The sequence below is a fragment of the Protopterus annectens genome, chromosome 11.part0 (assembly GCF_019279795.1).
Source record: "Protopterus annectens isolate FY-2018-M chromosome 11.part0, PAN1.0, whole genome shotgun sequence".
NCBI classification, from domain to species: domain Eukaryota; kingdom Metazoa; phylum Chordata; order Ceratodontiformes; family Protopteridae; genus Protopterus; species Protopterus annectens.
In genome coordinates, this window is record NC_056745.1 from 1356817016 (window position 1) to 1356839671 (window position 22656).

Genomic DNA, 22656 nt, shown 5'->3' on the forward strand with positions numbered 1-22656 from the left:
GATACTCTTCTTGCTGAGGTTATGGCCAGAAGGAAGGCAGTCTTCCAAGACAGGAACTGTAGTTCTGAAGATGCTGCTGGTTCAAAGGGAGGTAGAGTTAATTTTTCCAACATGAAGTTAAGGTCCCATGTAGGCACTGGTGGTTTCCTTGGAGGATTGATGTTTTTAATTCCTCTTAGAAACTGCCTTAGGAGAGGATGAGAGAAGACAGGTGGATCAGTATTGTATTCTGCTGAAATTGCTGAAGCATGAATTTTTATGGAAGAGTAAGAAAGGCCATTGTGGAGCATTTCTGCTAAGTATTCCAGGATATGTGCCATGTTCATCACTGTCACATCTAGGCCCTTTGTGGTGCTCCAAGTGCGAAATCTTTTCCATTTTGCTGAATATGCCTTTCTTGTGGAAGGCCTGCGAGCTTCCATGATGATATCCTTCACTCTCTTGGATAGCTTATCCTGGTGAGGAGTCAAGGTATTCTCCAGGCTGTCAGCTGCAGGGTTTTCAGGCTGGAGTGCAGAGTTTTGTAATTGTGCTGTGTCAGAAGAAGTGGCCATTGTGGTAGAGGCCATGGTTTTGTGCGTGACATGCTCCTTAACAGTGGGTACCAGTGCTGTCTTGGCCAGTCCGGAGCTATCAGAATCACTTTTGGCTGCTCTGTCCTGATTTTTAGTAAGACCTTGGTCATTAATGGAAGAGGTGGAAATGCATACACTGTTAGAGTATTCCAGCTGAAAGAGAGGGCGTCCACTTTCCATGCTTGTGGGTGGTATGTCCTTGAGCAGAATTTCTTCAGCTGATGGTTGTGGTGAGAGGTAAAAAGATCTATGTCCGGCCTCCCCCATGATTGTGTTATCCGAAGGAAGATGTCTGGGTGCAGCATCCATTCGTGTGGATCCATGATATTTCTGCTTAGGCTGTCCGCCAGTATATTGTCTTTTCCTGGCACAAACTGAGATTGCAGCTCTATATTGAGTTTTAGGGAAAGTTCCCAAAGATTCATTGCCAGCCTGCAAAGAGGGTAGGAATGGGTACCTCCTTGCTTGTTTATGTACCACATAACTGTGGTATTGTCTGTCCTTATTAGCAGGTGGCCTTGATGCAGAAAGTGTTTGAAGGCCTCAATTGCATGTATCACTTCCAGCATTTCCTTTTGGTTTATGTGCATGCGCAATTCTTTCTGTGACCATAGTCCTTGGATGCATCTGCCCTCCATGTGTGCTCCCCATCCATGGTCTGAAGCGTCCGTTGTAATGGTTTGGCTGGTTATTGGTTTGCTGAAGGGCAGACCCCTGTTTAACTGGCTTGCTTGAGCCCACCACAGAAATTCCTTTTGAAGGCATGGAATGAGTGGTATCAAAGCTTCTAGGCTGTGACTGTGCTGAGACCATAAACTCCTTAGGTACCATTGTAGTTTCCTCATATGCAGCCTTGCTTGTGGAATCAGAAGAATGCAAGATGCCATGTAACCCAGGGCCTGCAGGATTTTCCTTGCAGTCAGCTGAGTTTGTTTTGTCAGATTTTCGAAATAATCCGGTAGTTGTCTTTGTTTTTCTTCTGTGAGAAAAGCCATTTGGGTGGTTGTATCTAGTTCTGCACCCAGAAAAGTTATTCTTTGGGATGGAACAAGTCTTGATTTGTGAATGTTGACTGTGTATCCCAAGGCCTGAAGTAGGCGGATGGCATAATTCAAGTGTTTTACCAAAGTTTGTTGGCTGTCCGCTTGTATAAGGCAGTCGTCCAGATATGGGTATATTTTAATCCCCTGAAGTCTGCAGTGTGCAATTACTGATGCCAGGCATTTCGTGAATACTCTGGGTGCAGTAGATAAGCCAAAGGGCAATGCTGAGAATGGATAATGCTCTGAACCTGCAAGAAATCTGAGGTGTCTTCTGCAACTTTGTCTGATAGGGACATGCAGGTATGCCTCCTTGAGGTCTAGAGTTATCAGCCAAGACCCCTTGCCCAGCATGGGAAGGAGTTGCTGTAGGGTCAGCATTTTGAATTTTGGCACAATGAGATAAGTATTCAGTGCGGACAAGTCGAGAATAGGCCTCCATTGTTTTTCTTTTCTTGGGACAAGGAATAGTCTGGAATAAAATCCTTGGCCTTGTTCTGTGAGAGGAACCTTTTCTATAGCTTTCATTTGCAATAGGTTGGAAATTTGTTTTAAAGCCTCTGCCCTTTGATTCGGTGGCAGGTTTGGCATGCCTTTTCTTTTTGGTAATGTATGAAAATGGAACCTGTATCCTTTGTCTATTATTTGCAGTGTCCATTTGTCCCTTGTAATACTGTGCCAATTTTTTGAGAATAAAGATAGCTTTCCACCCAAAGGTGCTTCCAATTGAGCCCTGGTTGGCGGGTCAAGGTGAAGTCATTGAGTCTGTCCTTGTGCAGCAGTTGTAGGTCCTGCACTACCTCTCTGGTTAGGAGGCTGCCATTGCCGTCCTCTGTAGGAGCCTCTAGCTTGCCCTCTACCTCTGGCACGCCTGTTCTTGCCTCTTTGAAATCTCTCTGTGTCTGGAAAGGACCAATTCTTAGAAGGCCAATTTCTGCTGAATCTTGGTGGTTGGACCTGGAGAAAATCTTTGACTGTTTGTACAGATTTAGCCTTTTCCTCAAATTTCTTTAAGACCTCCTGAGCAGTGGAGCCAAATAACTTTTGCTTTTCCAGTGGCATCCAGAAGCTTTGCTTTAACATGATCTGGCAGAGTTTGTTCCTTCAGCCAAGCATGCCTACGTATGACTGCACCTGTCATTGCTGACCTACATGAAGCTTCCAATGCATCATAACCACACTGCAAGAAATGGTTGCTAACCTGTTGTGAGTTATGTACCAGATCCTGAAATGACTTGCGATCTAGGGGTTCAGGTGAAGACAGTTTTTTATGCAATTCATCTAACAAATACTCTTGGTACTGTATCATATGGAATTGACAATTTAATACCCTCATAGAAAGAGTGGAAGAAGTATACACTTTTTTACCCCATCTCTCTAAAGCCCTGGACTCCCTTTCAGAGGGGAGTGGATTTTTAGTAGTGGCAGTTGCAACCCCTTTAGGGCCCTGGGAAATAGTTTCTGGGTCAGCAGAGTGGGCCTTGTAAAGGAAATGATGTGAGTTCGGGACCCTGTAGTACCTATCGGGTTTAACAGGAGCCGGAGGAAGGGAGTCAGGGGTAATGCTAGACTCAGAGTACACATCATCAATGACATTCAAAACAGGAGGAATAGCCAAAGGTCTATGCTGAGGTAAATGCAAAAAAGTCCTTAATCTCTTCCTGGAATCGTGAGAATTCCTGGCCCTGCCATTGGAAATGCTCTCTCATGGAGTGAAGGGTCTCCCCAAAGGACAGCTCTTTAGGAGGGGAGGCAGAGGGAATAGGTTCCTCTGCATCAGAATCCCCATAGGCCATAAAGGCCTCCTCCTGGTAGTCTGATAGAGCAGAGCCATCTGAGGCCTCATCAGAGGACTGGGGATCAGTGGGCTCAACCCTGGGCCTTTTGTCTAGAGGAGGTTGAGAGCCCCTGTCCGGATGTGGCTGAGAGCCCCTAATTAAGGAAATAAGGTCCTCAGCTAAACTTAAAATCTGTGAACCTGTAGTGGATCCCTGAGGAATAGCCTTGGGAGGCAGAGATTTTGGCTGTTTAGCAGCTTTAGCCCTTGTGAATGCCTTTATGGACATGGATGCAGGAGGCCTGGCTGCTCCACGTGCTGGCGTAGTTTTGTCTAGGGGAATGGTGTCGGATGTTTCCTGAACCCCCGTTTCTGAGGGAATTCTATAACCGACTCAGAAGAGGCCTCCGAGGCCGAGGTTGTCGGTTGTCGGTTTCGGCGGTCGGAAGTACCAAGGACTCGGTTTCAGCGAGACCGAGACACTCGTAGGCCTAGGCGTGGTTTCAGCGAAACCACGGTCCACGTGTCGGTCCTTGTCCTTCCTTTTTTGGTTAAATGAGAAGTCGGAGTCTCCGACGGCATATTGTAACAGTAACTAGCCCCCAAAAAATCCTCTGCAAACTCCGCCCGACGCCTAAGAGTGCGTCGATTGAAGGAGGCACAGGCAGTACAGGCCGAGACATCATGGTCTGGGCCTAGGCAGGGGAGGCAGTAAGAATGGAAATCCTTATGAGGTATTTGTTTCCCACAAGTTAAGCAATTATTAACTTTAAGCGTTTGATCTAACATCGGCTGAGGCAAGAAAGAGTCCCCAACGGGGTACTTAGCTTTTGAAGTCTTCGGTAGCTGAAGTTACAGGAGCTGGTCGACCGGCACCTGCGAACTGCTTCTGCTTCGGGCACCACGCGGCAAGAAAGACTGAGGAAGATGGCGTCGGCTGATGCTTTTATACCCCAGGTGCTCTGATGTCGGGGAAAGGGCGACATCAGCCGACGCCGGACCCAGACTTTGGAATCTAGCCGACCGAAGGGCTGCCTGAGGCAGGACAACCCATATGTAAGGACTGCAGATGCATCCTTGAAGGACATCAGTTCCTAAGCAGTGATAGCTACTGATACCCTCTCTGAATGTAAAATTGTAACTAGTGGGATACTGCAGATATCAGCGCTAAGATGTCTGCTGTTTGTCTATTATTTTGCAGATATCCAAGCGACTATCCTTGATGTGCGGCTGTCCAAGTTTGCTGATAACTGCAAACTGAACACTGTTATCTGCTCATCCACTGATACTAAACTGGTACAAAAAGGGCTGAGGTGTGCACATACCTGGTACACTGAAAATGGTCTCAAGTTAAATGCAAAAACCATTGGCATAGTAGCTTCCAGTAAGAAGGCTATTCCCACTTCATATGTTATAAGTGACTTCATATGTTATAAGTGGCACTCTTTGTTAAATAAATATGGCAAGAGACCAGGATGCTTGCATAGGCAACTCTCTCTCATTCGATAATCATGTTTACAACATAGTAAGGAAATCCTTCCATCTAGCCCAGTTAATTTCCTGTATAAAGAGAACTAAATTTATACCAACAAATAAACAGGACTCACTGCAGGGATAGATTCCTAACTCAGTATATTCCCAACCTATCGAATAAGTTGCCACATGTCAAAGTACTACTTTGTCTGCTTTTAAGGCTTGTTGATTGTATGGCAGACACAATCTTACACCAGGGTTATCATGTACATCTCTGATTTTGGATGTGGACACTATTAAGTACTTGTAAAGGGTAGCAGGTACTTTTAAGTGTGTCTACTACTATGGCTAGCTACATATGGTCTGTGTGATCACTTGCCTAATATTGCTCCTGCATTCCTACTTCAGCTAGATAAATACATTTATATATTTTCCCCAGTGATCATAATATATTTATATAACTTTTAAGTATGGTTTATTCTAAAGCTGCATAACTGGACCTCACTCTAACCTTTGGATATCCGCCACACTAAGACAGAACTAAGAAAATATAAAAAGATAACAAAGCCATTAAACATCTAATAAATAGCTGATAAATGTTGTCATTGTTGTACCTGTCCCAAGTAAATAGAAAGTAAAACACATTTCAGGAAGACAGACAGCATGCTACTACATCTGCAGAGAGGTCTGTCTTTGCATGCTTTGCTCACAGTTGTGTGCATTTTGACTGAAAACCCAAGAGAGAGTTTACCTAGTTCTGCAGACAGTTGCTTGATGGCGTTAAATCGTCTTCTCACTGTGGTAACAACAGACTAGAAGATATAAATATCCACTACACTAACTAAAACTAATAAATAGTTTAATAATGATTTAAGCTAGCCAGTGTTATATGGATCTTGGCAAATGCACTTAGTGGAAAGCTTTTTAAATTACATGTTAGCTGTTTTAGTTTTAGAAACTGTTTTTATTGCTGTGACTTCTAAATGTGCCTTTTTTTTTACTAAAAATATTTTTATTCATTAATTTTATAAAACAATAATTTAACAATATAATAATAAATATAGAACAAATAAACTGTATACAGTGTCCATAACAAAAGTTAACATGTATAGGAAATACACTTAGTATTTTTCTAAAATGTTAAACAATTTCTTCCAAGCAATTACATGATGGGTTGTGTTATTTGTTCTCTTTTTTACAGTAGCAATCTCATTGTTGCAAGTGGACTTGGCTAGGTGAACAAACTCAGTTTTAACAACAGGAGTAGACTGTGATTTCCAGTTTTTTTGTGACAATTTTCCTAGCTATGGAAAGAACTGACCACAGGAAAAATATATGGCTTTTAGGAATGACTTCCGGAACAGGAATATTGAAAAGAATAAGAATCATGGATAATACAGCTGACATTCCATAAAGCTTTATAAAGATATCTGAAATCTACCCAAAATGGAGAGATTACTTTACAACTAGCAACCATGTGAATCCAGTCAGCATCAAGTAGTCCACATCTCCAACGTTTTACTTCATCATTCTTATATATTATGTATATTATGACTATTTTGTGAGATGTTTGAAAGCATCTATGCAAGAATTTTCATGCATATATCCGCCAGTACAAGGAAGATGTGGACCCTTTCACTGACTCTAGACAAAGTTGTTTTTATTTTTTGTTGAGAATTCTTGTCTGTTTACTTTAGTAGAATAATTAGAAAAAAAGATATCCATCTTTGGAAAATCACTTCTGATTATTTTATAAATTATAGATATGTAATAGGTGTTCTTAAGTGTATCATTGTTGGTGGTTGAGATGAAATCTAAGATTTTTGGTGTGTCCTTACTGTATGCCTCGAGTGATGTTATGAGCTTGGCATTTATGAATTCCTTACAGGCTTGGATGTCTGGCCATTTACAATTCTGTAAGCTATATCTAGCAATCAGGTAGTCTGCAGAACTTATTTTATTGACAAAAAGAAACTGATTCCAATACAATAAATCACCAATCTTAAAATCTAGCATTTTCTGAATATCAAAATATATCAAGCACTCATTTGTGAAAGCAACTGGGAAAATAATTATTAATTAGTTTTTGACCAGTTGATTAGTAAACAAAACCTTTTGAACAAAAATAGTAGAATCCGATTTATAAGTGGTGTAAGGACAATTTTCTGTTTTTCATTTTGAATATATATTTTCAAGTTCCATATAAAGATGTTTCTATGTATTTGAATATATGGTTCGAGCTATGTTTTACTGTTATTCAATAGTAAACATTCATGGTTTAACTTCCAATACAGTGCATAAGAAGTATTACTCCAAAGGAAAACTGCACGGATGACTGCATAATTCGAATAAAAATAAATGTTTGGAAATCCTATACCCCCCCCTCCCAGCTTGCAGTATGCTAAAGTAATGAAATTCTTAGTGTTTTAGGGTACCAGAGAAAATTGAGTAGGATATTATTAAATTTCTTTTTAGTTTTTATGGGTGTGGGGAGTATTAAAGTTTGGCTAACAAATAAAATTTTGGGTAATAATATAATTTTAATTAAAGTAAGTCTACCTTCAAATGTAAAAACAGTCTATTCTTACACTTGTAATCAAATTTATAAGATGCTGATAATTGGTTGTGAGTGATTTTTTATAAATGGATTCAATGGTGACACCTAAATAATTAATATATGTGCCCTCCCATTTTTTATCTCTGTTAGATTTCAATTTCATAGTAACATTTTTGTTTATTAGAAGTGCAAGAGTTTTATTATGATTACATTTTAATTCAGAGATATTTTCAAAATAATCTACACTGTTGAATAAGTGATCTATTGAGTTTTCAGTGTCATTACAAGTTATTAATAGGTCATCAGCAAACACTTGTATCTTAGGGGATAATTCATCTGACACTTTATATCCTATAACATTCTTACTGTTTCTATTCTAAATGTGCCTTTAGGATGTACTGAACTCCAGTGACAGAATACATAATACCATGGTATTTATCAAGATATCTCAATATGTAAGAATAAAAGATCCACAGGAAAAAGTCATCCTTTTCCCTATTAGGCAGGCATGGAAAGTTTAGCTAACAACTTGTGTAAAATTATGTAAAACTACACTTTTTATGTAACCATGAAGTTGAAATATATGATTTTATTGCTTCTACGCTGATCTAACATTTTTATTCACAAAGTTGTATCTTTTTATTTTAGTATACTGGAATGGTAGTGTTTTCCTTAATGCATGTTTTTGTGGTTCTGTGAAATATGCAGATCTAAAATACTTTTTCCTGCGTAACATTTGAGACTGTAGCAGTGACAATACACTGGAAACATTCAAATGATTCTGATGCAACAGATAATCACTTTCTAAACAATTAAATTCTTCATAATTTGGGGGGCTACATTTAAAATATTCAGTTTGTTGTACAACTTTAATAAGACATTGTAAACTGTGATCTGCTCTGGCATAATATCACCTTTTTGATACATAAATTCACTCTATCTCTGTGCTGTACACTACACCCAAGGTGTGGTTTCCCCAAACCGTGCACAGAAGTTCTTATTTCAATGCTTATTTTTTCTAATAAATTGACATCAGGAATGATAGAAGACAGAAGAAAAGAAAGAAGGACCTTACAGCACTATTTCTGAGGGAAACTGGTCACAAAGAAAAAGCACTTACACAGGTTTCTGTTGTAGTCAAATTCAGGGCAATATTAAGGCCAGACGTGTTTGTTGCTGTGCATTTCATCTATAAAGAAGAAAAAAGAACAATGTTAGCTCAGGGATGTTGAGCATATCATAATCACAAATGTGGACAACTATAATGCTAGTAGACTACATATATGATATACATGGCATAAATATGAAAGAACCGTTACCTTCTTTAACAAATGCAAACTAAAACTACAGGGGTCCTGACTGAAAATGTCTTGCATGCTGGGTCAGGATTTACTACCTAGTAATGACACTAATGAAGAGGGAAGTGAACAAGACTCATGGTTCATTCATTCATCCTTTGATACCTGTTTTGTCTTATTTAGGGTCACATAGGAAACATGAGTTTATCCTGGCACTCAGTGGGCACAAGGAAGAGGAAATACTTCTTGACCAGACTCTAGTTCACTGCAAAGGACTCTCGGTTATACTTTCAAATGTTTTGTTTAGAAGGAAGGAGAACAGAGTATGTCAAGGAGAGGTCTAACATGGATTCTATTTTGATTTAAGCCCAATGGTTCTATTTTCATGTAGGAGCATTAAAACTAATCCAGAGTTGAGCAATGCAGCTAATCGATCTACACACACACACACACACACACACACACACACACACACACACACACACACACACACACACACATATATATATATATATATATATATATATATATAGAGAGAGAGAGAGAACAGCCATTCAGAAGCACTAGATAATACAGCAAACCTGTACAGAGAAAAAGCAGACATACTGTGTAATGCAACTGATGAATATATGGCAGTAGTGCTAATAAGCAGCTGCAACAGAAAAGCAATAGACAGTACAACTTAACAAACCATGGTAGCAATGCATTGACACCGTGGTAAGATCTCACACTCACAGTTGCAGGGTGTGGAGTTCAATCACTGGCCAATTACAGCTCCATGTTCTCCTGTTATCCCCATGATGGTGTGGGTTTTCTCCAGGTGATTCCCCTACCTTCCAGAAATACACTGATTAGCTAAATAATAAACTTTCCCTGTGTGTGTGACCACGTCTGTGTGTGTGTGTGTGTCTGTTTATATAAATATCCAGGATAAATGCCACTGTTGCCATATCGTCAAGCCAATTCTCTTCATTCAGAATCCCATGCCCACAACCAGACTTCGAAAATACCTGAATAGCTTAACTAGCATCTCACAGCCGTAAACATAGTTCTGTGACACAGCTCACCCCCACCTCTATACATCTAATTGGGTCTACTTCAAGACATCTAAAACCCATAACATCTAATTTCATAACACTGAGACCAGAACATCTAAAACCCATTATATCGAATTTCATAACATCTAACACTACAAATCACAAGAAAATAACATCCCCTCCACATATAATGACACTAAACTACCAAACACACTTTTTACTACATTTCTGCAGTGGGGCAAGCCCCACTGAACCCCCCATAACCCCCATAAATTAAATATACCAACTCCAAGATCGCATTACAGTGGAAAAAAGTTAATTTCCTAACCCCACTGTATTAAGCACCCCTGCAAAAACATAGTAAAAAGTGTGTTTGGTAGTTTGGTGTTGTTATATGTCGAGGGGATGTTATTTTCATGTGATTTGTTGTGTTAGATGGTATGAAATTCAATGTTATGGATTTTAGATGTTTTGGGTTTAGATACTCTGGTCTCAATGTTATGTAATTAGATGTTATGGGTTTTAAATGTTTTGAAGGGGACCCATCTAATTATAAACCTTCTGGTAGCCATACATTTAATTGTTTATGAATGTACCTTATACGTCATCTCTTGACAATGTTAACATTTTTGGCCCAGCCTATTCCCTTTCTATATATCAATTTCTTTGTATTTCTAAACACTAATCACATGATCAATTACCTATCTGACAAACCTACAAAGGCACCTCTTCAAATGCACAATGTTCAACACTTACTAATGCATAAGTATCTTTTGTAATGTAATAGCTACCTTTATTTCATATGAATGTAATTTAATTACCAAATGAATGTTAATTATTAGCGTATATTACTTAATGTCTGTACAAGTATATTAGTGAATGCCTGTTTAAAATGTTGGTAATATGTTGGAGCTTTTCTCCCAAGGCCTCCACTGAAAAGGGTTTGTATCTAAAACAAGGTGGACAAACTTAGTAAAGAAAGGCAAAATAAAAAAGGCAAATAAAAAAGATATATATATATATATATATATATATATATATATATATATATATATATATATATATATATATATATATATATATATATATATATATATATATATATATATATATATATATATATGTATATACATGTATATGTATGTGGTGTGCATGTGTATATGCATTTGTGACTATGCATACATATATATATATATATATATATATATATATATATATATATATATATATATATGTATATATATATATATATATATATATGTATATATATATATATATATATATATATATATATATATATATATATATATATATATATATATATATATATATATATATATATATATATATATATATATATATATATATATATATATATATATATATATATATATATATATACATATATATATATATATATATATATATATATATATATATATATATATATATATATATATATATATATATATATATATATATATATATATATATATATATATATATAATATACATATATATATATATATATATATATATATATATATAAAATATACATATATATATATATATATATATAAAATATACATATATATATATATATATATATATATATATATATATATATATATTTATATATATATATATATATATATATATATATATATATATATATACACATCCATACATAAATATACATTTTGCCATTCATAATAACAATAGTAAACCTACACACACACACACACACACACACACACACACACACACACACACACATGTGTGTGTATGTATATGTATATATTTATGTAGTCTCGTGTCTGAAACATTTACCTAGTTAACAGATTACAAATTAAATACAAAGGCAGATTATGGAAATACTTCCATACTGACAGCATGACAGTTTTACTTTTTTCTAGCTTGAATGATTTACCTGCCAAGCTGAATAAATTGGTCAAAGGAGGTCTTTGCAAAGAACCGTTATTAGGTTAGCTGAGGCTTGCACTGTGAATATTGTGCAAAACACAAAACAATGCTAGATTTTAGAACTTGTGAAGTTTTTGTAGAAAATCAAAGCAGATGATGCAGAAAGTGCCTTGTTCCCTGAATCTCTCATGGCTTCATGTGCCTTGACAAGCCTACTGCAGGACATTTATAAAAGTTTGATTTGACATCCACCCACTCTGCTATACCATATCTTTTTGACATCAGACGCACTAAGCAATTAAATGGAACTTATTCAAAGTTGTGTGACCTTGGTGTAGGCTATATTTATTTGAGGGGGACTTTGCCAGGATAGGGGACAGATAAGTACCTGAAAATTTCAGCAAATAATAGCCTGTGAATCCTCCTTTGGCAAGTCAGAGTTTAGTAATCTTATTTCACTGGTGCACTTCTCATATTGGGTGCATTAGGTGGGGGTCTGCATGTTGTCCCTGCATCTGTATAAGTTTTTTGCTTGTGTTTGTGGTTTGTTCTCACATCCCAAAGACATGCCAGAGTATGAATTGGTGGTACCTGACATTGTCTATAAGGGTGTGCAGTACGACTGTGAATGTACATGCATACCCTTCCACAAATGGAAACATGTCTTATACCTGTTGCCCAAGAAGTATGAGTCACAAAAGGAAAACACAAAGCTGGAGCTGAGAAAAAAAAATGCCAGAAGAATCAAAAATCAAACATTCTGAAACAGAAGTATCCTACTTAGGGAAGAAGCACAAAGTAGGGATTTGTATGCATACAGGTCTTATGGTTTAGGGCAAATGGTTATGGTTATATGCCCCCTAAGAAGCTTCATCAATTATGTTTGAATCTGTCTTGATCAAATGACAGTTTCATTGAATGTAGACAAGAAATATGTGAAAAAGGACCCTGGATGAAGAAGAGGAAATGTTGCCCTTGCAGAGGGCTTGCCAGATGCCCTTGCTTGCTTACTAAATAGAACATCTTCCAATGTCATACAGCCTCTTTGGAAGTAGCCCACTTTCATTGAAATGACTCATCAATTAAGATGAACTTGAATAAATGTACAGTTAATACTTTATCCTTTAGCCCTTAGTCTGATTCAATTTATAGTTTCATTTGGTCTTTTTTAAAAGAGTTTTACCACATATTTCTCAAAACGTGGTAATCTGCATATTCCCAGGTATTAGAAACTATTTATGAAGGATAATTTGAAAGTCTGTTAGACAAAAGTGAATTTTATATCTTCAAATAATTTAAAGAGAAAAGAAAAATAGCTACAAACGTCTAAGATGTTATGATCCTTTACATACCTACAAACTTCTAAGATGTTATGATCCTTTACATACCTATTTTGTTTTTCTTTTGGTCACATAAATCCCACTAGGCCTAAGGACTGTCTTCATGGGAAAACTGAAGTGATATTTAAATGTGCATGCATAATTTGGCCATGATAGAAAGGAATTATTTTGTTTTGAAAAAGACAAAGGAAAACAAGGTAGAAAAGAAAAAATGAATTAGATGACAACAAAGGCTTGTGGATTTTCAGACAGCAATAAAATGCCTTATTGAAAACTGCTCAGTTATTTGTCAGGGATCAATTGGTTAAAATTTAAGTTTATATAAAATGTTGAAAGAATAGCAATTAGAAAACTTTAAGAAAATACTGAATAGGTGGTACAAGCAAGGAAAAATTGCAATAAGGAAAAATAAAATGCATATATAAATTTAGGTTAAGACTAAAATAGAAGACTGAAGAGCAACTGTATTCCTGAACAGTGACTATAAAATAACAACACAGAAACTAGGGTTAAAAATTAGCACAAAAATAATGAGATGGACAAAGCACTACAATGGTAGGTTATAGAAGGACAGAGACACTGGAAGGAATATACACATACTAAAGCATGTATTGGTGTGAAAAAGTATAAATATAGGAACACTCTTTGACAGTATTCAGCAGAAAGCTGAAGATAAAATGTCAGAGAGAGCTCTGCTATGAAACACTGACTTCCTGAAAGTCGGCCTTTAAAATGAGTGAAAAAATTCCCCAAAAAAAAAACAAAAGGGGGAAATCCTTTTTTCCTGTTGTTTTTTTATTTTTTGCAGAGGGCAAGTCCCCCTGCACCCCCCAATGTGAAGGGGGAGTGCCTCACACCACACAAACTTATATATAGCGATTTCATAGTCACACCATCTCAAAAAAGGGAGAAATGTCCCCAAACAAGTGAATCATTGCAAGCACACTATTAGACATCACACCAGCAGTAATTTCCAGTGGGAAAAAGTATTTTGGAATTGTGCCGGTCATCATCTTCTTTTTTTTTTTTTGCGGACTACTGAGCAAATTCATCTTGAGCTTGTGTAGAAATGCCATCAAAGTTAAGAGTGGGGATTTTTCTTTAGTAAATTATAAAATAAGTAATAGGCATACAGTTTATCCAGTAAAAAATGAGATATAGAAGTTATAAAAGAAAAAAGTATAAATCAGTACGGCTTTCTCAGTCTGGTAAAGGTTGGTATATACATGGGCATAGCTTTAAAAAGGTTAAAAACAAAGTATTCTATTTAAAGTAAGCAAAAATACATGCTACCTGCATAACAACATATACAAGTAATTCAAAACAACTAATGATGGTGATACAAAGTCATAATCTATTAAGGAATTAAAAAATGAAATAGAAAATGTAGGCTTAAAAACAAATACAGAAAATAGTATAGGGCATTGAAGGAAAGATAAGAAAGTAGGAATTAAATTCAGTAAACATTATATTCAATCAATGGGACTATTGTCAGGTAAAGGAAATATCAATTAAAATAACTGGAAGACAATAATAAAAATGTGAAATATGTTGGAAATTGGCAAGATCATGAAAATGTCATGTACGGCATGACAGTAGTAAAAATATTAAAGGTACAGTAGAGTTGTGGATCCTTGGCAAAATGGTATGTAAAAAGGAAATACATTTATAAAAGGCAACATTATTAAGAATTTGTATTTGTACAATATGGAGGTATGTAGGTAATGCACATATGATACAAAAGTGAATAACATGCAAATGATTTTTTTTTAAGTAATGGTGGGAAATAGTCTGAATTATCCAAAAGGACATATTATTCAAAAATACAATGATAGGGAATTGGAAACAGTTTACTCTGTGTTGCAGTCAACACACTTGCTTGTTTGTGTGTTTATTTATTTATGGTTTAACTGGATAGGTTGGCTAGTTTGTAGACACTTTCCCACCAAGATCCAGGCCTGGAAGGCAAAGACAAATACAATTACAGCAAGATGAAAAAGTTGGCTGATTATATTTTTTAAGAAAAAGGTAAATAAAATAGTACAGTTAGTAGAATGCATAACATGGAATATTCAGTACAGTGAGAAATATAAACATATAAGACAGCCAAGCTAAAGAAAATAAGATATTTATTTATTTATTACAATAATGAAGAAACTTGAAGGTGCGAAGAGAAAAGAACTGAAGTATGTAAGAAAATGCTGGATCAAAAATTTTTAAAAGAAGATTGGAGTAACCATTCTGAATAGAATGAGCAATGTAAATGAAAGAATGAAGAGGCTAAGTGAAGAATTTACAAAGTGCGACCTTCTGTGGCACTTAAGACATAAAAGTTCTCTATTAAAAATAAAATGAAATTCAAAATATTCACAGAAAGAATGTGTGGCAGAAAAAAAAAAGTAAAAACTCAGAAAATGTTGAGCACAAGTTCTTTAAATGCAGAAGAAAAATGAATTAAGCCAGAGAAAAACTATGGAGCATGATCAAGACAAATAAATATGTATAACTTAAGGTTATAAACAGAAACAGAAAGGATAAAAAAATAGTATTATGATCTGACAGCGGCACTCGTGGAAAATATGGACTGGAAGATGTAGTGAAGTTTTATATAACAAATAGAAAAAACAGTGAAGTTTTATATAACAATGTTTGGAACAAAGAGCTAGGTGAAATAGAAATACATAGAAGTCTTTAAAGATGGAGTATTAGAACAGGAAGGAAAATTGTAAACAAAAATGAAAATGTAAATACTGAAGTAAATGAAAGTTAGACAATTGTAACCATGGTTGATCTATAGGAATGGAGCCATCCTCAATAGCATCTAGCACCAAAGCCACAGCCTTTAGGATGACCTATCACTCCAAGCTTTCCCAGGTTGCTGTTCTCCTCCACCTATCACATAATGGATCGAGGCAAGTCCCATCTCTGACTCTGGGGTAGCTTTTCTGATACGCAACCGCACACCAAAGAAACCAAGACTTAAGACAACTAAGGCAGGGGAAGGAGGGATACACCATTAAGAAGGAAGGATCTACTACTGATCTATCATTACGGTAAGTACACAGCTTTCATATCTGAGTGAAGTGGGTCTGTTTTCCATAACATCTATGATACAATCCCAAGCTCTTCCTAATGATATGTTCTAGGCTAAAATACCACTGAATACAACAGCTTCAAAGGAGGCTCTAGATCTGAAAGCTATATCCAAGACCCAGTGTTCTGCAGAGGTGTTAAAGGATGACCAACTAATGGCCTAACAGTATCATCCACTGAAGCATTTCTAAAGAGGGCCAGAAAAACACTAAAGGCCTTACTGGAATGAGCATTCGGAAAACCATATGACTGCTTGACAAGGGATACATAACAGAAATTAACATAATGAGAAAGCCACTTAGCCTAGGTGAAATTGGAAAACTTTTGGTCCAAGGGTTTGGAAATATGGGAAATGAGCAGCTGGAAATGTTTCCTGACATACTAGACTTGTTTCATGCACCTCTGAAAGAGGAGTTGTTATCTTCAATATGCTCATGGTCTGAAAAACATAAAAGAAAATGAAAATATATGAGAAGCACATGTCCAACAACTGGTCTGGACATTATGTATTACAGTACAATAAAATGCACCAGCCATGTATATTTACTATACAACTCAGGAGCGCTATCCCTAACCTCTTCCTCCCACTGGAGAAGAATGCCAAGGTGGAACCTCCTTAGGTGATGGATGTCTTTGATATACTTAGCCCTGCAAAAACCATATCTTAACTGACATCAGTCACCACCCTGGAAAGGCAGTGCCAGGCAGTCACATTACATTGGAAACCCTCGTAAGAAGGAGTGGTTCTGGCCCAGAAATTGTAGTTATTGGTCGTTTGGGCAGTTTTTCCATTTTTCCATCTCTCTCAACTTTCTGATTTAAAAGCCTGCATTTGCACTTGTTTCCTCACTTTCCTGTAACTAGTCTAGTCCAGATACAGATTTGCTGTATCCAGGACTGTTTGTAAGCTCCTGAGGTCCCCAAGCCTTTTTGTGTTAGAGGGAAGCCTGCTAGCTTATCAGTGGGAGTGGTAAGCATTAGGTAACCTATCTACCACACATTAAGTGGTTTCTGGCCAGAAATTGTAGTTATTGGCCATTTGGGCAATTTTTCCATCTCTCTCAACTTTTTGATTTAAAAGCCTACTTTCCTGTAACTAGTCTACTTCAGATACAGATTCTTAGTTTTAGCACTAGAATTTGCTCATTCATGCTCAGCACTTGTTCAGAACTTGTTGTAAGCACTAAATAAGCTACAAATTACTACAGCACTCAACCTTCCTCATTACCTAGAGGAAAACAGTTTTTGTACTCACTTTCCTCACTTGTCTAGAGGAAAATAATTTTTTATTCAGGCATGTCCAAAGGTCAGCTCCCATTGTTCTCTCCTGTCTATCTGATGAATCTGGGCATCTTGGGGCAATTTAGCAATTGCCTCAAGTACACAGACAACCCTCTCCTCCTACCATCCAACACTACAACCTGTGAGAGATGCACTTATCTAGCCAAACTGGAGGTAAAGCTCTCTCCAACCAAGACTGAACTTGACAGTCAAGAGAAGAAAGTAAACACTTGCACCACACCACACTCATCACATAGTCCCACTAAACCTACATCAACAAAATCCAAACATAAAAACACAAAAACATTCATGGAGGCTCTCAATAATAATCTAATCAAGCAACAGAGACCTCCAAAGCAGAAACGCAAGCAACCTCCACCCCCCAACACAACCCAAATGACACATAGCCCACAGACTCAGTGTGCCACTCAACCACAGCCCATAAGGCATAACAACGTACCCAACACACTAGGTGACTCTATAGTTAGGCACACTGATATCCCACTCACCAGGCTAAACAAGGAGAAGGTTACTGTCAGCTGCTTGTCAGATGCCAGGATCCGCCACATAACCCACGCACTCAGGTCACTTCACAACAAGTACAAATATGACTCTGTCATTGTCTATGTTGGTGTGAATGACCTAAGATGTACTTCCCTGGACTACATGAAAAGAGGCATGGAAGAGCTCTCCGATCTTGTAGCCCAGGAAGGTATGACCCTATCCCTGAGTAGCATCCTGCCATCACTCAGAATTATACCACAGTACAAGGACAAAATGGGCTTACTTCAACAATTGGCTAAGCTTCTGGTGTCATTCTAAGGGGATCCAGTATCTGTCTGCCTGGGATGACATGGTTGACAGACCACGATGCTTTGTCAGAGATAGCCTGCACCTGTCACCTCTGGGATTCTGGATACTTGCTAAGGCTCTTGCTGCCCCTATAGTTCCTTTTTTAGGCAAGGTTCAAATGACAAATTCACCACCGTAGCAGGAACAGGCAAGCAAAAACTGAGGGTAATGCTACTCAGTGCTAGAAGTCTAAATCTCAAAATGCGCTCCCTTGAGGCACTCCTTAAAATGGAGAACATCAGTATCTGTGCAGTGACTGAGACCTGGTTCAATGCTCCAGAGAGCACCCCTGCATTACCAGGCTATAACTCATACTACACTTTTCAGCCATCTAACTTGGACCACAACACCAAAGGCAGAGGTGTGTCCATATTCATTAAGGATATCCACACCTCCAGGCTAGTTGCTCAGCCTAATGCATCTGAGGTTATCCAAGTGCAACTAACTCTGGGCAAAACTGCAATCCAAATTGTAGCTTGCTACAGATTCCCCACCATGCCCCAGGATTCCCACTCCTCTTTTCTTGATATACTGGAAAATATTAGGGTTCAACCAAACATCCTATTAATGGGCAATTTCAACTACCCCACCATTAACTTGGAAAACTACTCATGTACCAATTCTTTCGCTCAATGCTTTCTGGAATTTATAGATTCCAATGCCTTGGAACAACTTATCCACACCCCCACCAGGGGCAACAATATTCTAGACCTAGTCATTACCAACAGTTCCACAACTGAAGTCAACTCCTCGTTGGTCAGCTCCGACCATAAGTTAATCACCCTAGATATCCACATCCCGCCCCCACCCCCCCATTAAGAAAACCATAGTAAAAATTTCTCCAAAGCCAACTTCATGCTTCTTAAGACAGAAGTGGTGAACTTCATGACACCCATGCAGATGGACAATACAGTTACGACTGCTGAATCCTACACAAATGCACTCTATAAGCACTTACACGAGTGCATGGATCATGCTATCCCAAACAGAACCAAGACGCTACCCTCCAAAAAAAGGAAGCCAGTCTGGTGGTCCCCTGCCATAAACTCTAAAACAGAAGGAAGAAACTGTTGCAAAAGAGAGTAAAATCCCATGACTGGAGGAGCTCCCTGGTCAGCCTCAGTAAGAAGCTGAGATCTCTTATAAGATCCTCCAAAGCTAGCTATGAAAACAAAATCACGACTGATTCTAGGGGCAACCACAAAGCATTCTATAGCTATGTCAAGAATCTCAATTGTAGCATCCAGATCTGCTCTGAGTTACAGCACAATGGCACAAAAATTACAGAACCAACTGATATTGCCAACATCTTGGCAGATAGGTTCAGTGCTAACATTGCCCCCCCACCCCCTAAAGGGCCCATATCTATACAGGAAGAGTGCAGAGTCCCTGTAATCACAATTATGCAGGTAAAAGCTGCACTCTATAAAGCCAAAAATGCAGCATCCATGGAACCGGACAACATCTGCATTTTACATGAACTTTAGAACGAACTGGCTCCCCACTTAAGCACCATGTTCAATCATAGCCTCACGTCAGGCTTTGTGCCCACTGAATGGCACACAGCAACAGTTATCCCACTCCACAGAGCGGGAGCCACCACTGATCCCAGGAACTACTGCCCTATTAGCCTGATGAGCCTGGTCTGTAAGGCCATGGGACGTATCATCATGGAACCCATAAACAAAGACATTGGTACCCTCCAAACTCTGGACCCCACCCAGTTTGGATTTGTGAAAGACAGATCATGCCTCCTGAACCTGATTGACTTCTTTCAGGCAGTCACCAAAGCCGTAGATAAGGGTAAGGTGGTTCACAGAGCCTATCTTGACCTTGCCAAGGCTTTCAACATCATCCCCCATTCTGGAATTATAGCTAAACTCACTAAACTAGGTATAAATCCCTACATCATAAAATGGGTTGCCAACTGCCTCACTGACATAACTCACACTGTAAAAGTTGCAGACTCCAAATCTGACTTCAAACCAATGACAAGTGGAGTACCACGGGGTTCAGTCCTGGGACCTTTCCTGTTTGGTATCTACTTTTCTGAAGTACAGGCTAACACAGAAGGCTTTTGGCTAATGAAGTGTGCAGATGACTGCAAACTAGAAGCCATAATCGAGTCCCCAAATGATGTGGAAATCCTACAGAAGGGCCTCACTGATACAGATGCCTGGTGTCAGAGCCATGGCCTCAAGCTCAGTGCCAAAAAGTACATTGTCATCCCCTTTGGTAATAACTGTGTACCCATGAACTACTACATAGTCGGCAGTCTACTTAATGCCGAATGTGTGATAAGAGACCTTGAGACCCTGGTGGACAGTAGTCTCCTTTGATAATCACATCGCCGCAGTAGTCAGAAAATCCTTTTATGTGTTACACCTCATCACAAAAGGGTTCTCGTCCAGGAAAAAAGAGGATATTGTTCCCCTCTATGCGACACTTATTAGACCCATTATAAAGTACAATGCCCCTTTTGGAATGTACCTCACAAGACATCTGCAGCAGCTGGAAAGCCCACAGAAGTACCTCACAAAGATGATTACTGGCCTCACAAAGATGATTACTGGCCTCTAACAGATGCCCTACACTGACAGTCTCAAACAACTCCAGCTTTACTCTGTAGCATATCACCTACTCCGTGGTGATCTCTGCCTAACATATAAAGCTATGTCAAACCCAGAGCTGTTGGACATGCTACACCTAAAGAAATCCCAGTCCCTCCAAGCTACATGCTCTAGGGACCTAAACCTTGTCACCACAATAAACAGGACATGCTGGAGGGATAGATTCCTCTAGAGACTTCCCATACTCTGGAACAAGCTACCCATCTATGTCAAGTGAAGTTCATTAGCACTCTTCAAGAAAAATCTTGATGAGTGGATGGGAAATAGGAAATACACCCCGGGGATCACTTCTGTGGCTCTGCTCGAGAGGGACACAGGAAAATAATTTTCTTGGGTGACGTAAGCCATGAAACCTTGTTGGCTAGGCTAACTTAGGCCCTTGGGCCGATAGCCTAGTACCTACCTATGAACCTAAGAGGTCCTAGCAGATACCTCTGGTCATCTCTGTACATTATGTATAGAGGTATTTTAGATTCCTTAGAGCACCATTTGGGAGTTCTGTCACACTTAGTACCCTCAGAAACCATGGCCACAGCAAAGTGCCTCATCTCGAGGAATACGATTGCACAGTCACATCCTCACATATTTCTGTTGTCATGTTATGTGCATCAGTAGGAATAGAGGCAGCACAAGATGCCTCCATTTAGTTACTTATAAATGCATAGCATGTCAGGATGGTGTCTGGGTATGAATAGCATGATGATATGCTTCTGTACAGACCACAGAACCCACATGCCATTCCAGTGCTGCTCTTCAGCAACTGTTGGAGGCACAAAAGAGGTTTACTTTATCAATGTGCACACTGGGGTCCCCTACCTGCTCATGCTTGTGCAGTGTTCTTCTCACTCAATCATGCGGGGTGCACAATCATGTACAAGCCTCACAGTGCAGCCTTCATCCAGTGCACAATGTGAAAAAAGTGCAATTCAGGAACACTTACCAGTAATTGATTCAGCAGCAAAACTGCTGCACAGTCCGCCTTAAACTGTGAAATAAATACAGCTGCAGCCATTGTAGTGCTCATTCTTACTGAATTTACCAATTCTGAGCAAAGGATGCACAGTGCAGTGTAGAAGGATGAATTGTTTATAATGTTCACATCTATTAAAGCTTCATATTTCATAAGATAAGCCTTTGAGGTTACGGTGAAAATTTGTGCCAGAATGGAGTAAGAACTGTCAGGCTTATTAGTTTTTGATTAACTTGTGCATGTATATGGCCCCATGTCATAAACTCTAGTAATGTCTCTGTGAACTGCAAAGTTATGAGCTTGATGTTCTCATGGAAGTTGTATAGTTTCTATGTGTGCCTCGCTTGAATAATTAGCACTGTAACCGTGGTGTTATATTATACTATCCTTTAGTGTTATAGGACTCTTCATTTGTCTAATCACGAAAAATGTACAAATATTGTCATTTTGTTTGGGTATAAGCATATTCCATGTATTTCTTATAGGTTCATAGGTTAGTACTAGGCTAACTGCCTGGTTAATAGTTCACCTAAATTGTGTAGTAAGTAATCTGTTACATATGCACACATGACGGTCTTCTCCCTAGGGTTTCCACTGAAAAAGGGCAGATGCCCACTATACACAACCAACACACAATAACATAAAATAATTAAATAAGCAAGCAAGCAAGCAAACATATGAAGAATGGTAATCATATGCTCATAACATTATTACATTTAACTGCACTGACCTACAGCACACAATGCCATTTTTGCAAAGTGCCTTGTTAACATAGTAGATACCACTTTTCAGATGTAGGCAGCAATGCCC

General features: G+C 38.3%; 1 protein-coding gene across 1 annotated transcript in view; it reads right to left on the minus strand.

The window, feature by feature from the left end:
* The window catches only part of PODXL (podocalyxin like), a 601941-nt gene that overhangs the window by 279379 nt on the left and 299906 nt on the right, over positions 1–22656 (minus strand). Inside the window, exon 4 of the mRNA XM_044088661.1 lies at positions 8543–8611. Within this exon, the coding sequence (XP_043944596.1) occupies positions 8543–8611 (69 nt within the window). The remainder of the gene's footprint in view (positions 1–8542; positions 8612–22656) is intronic.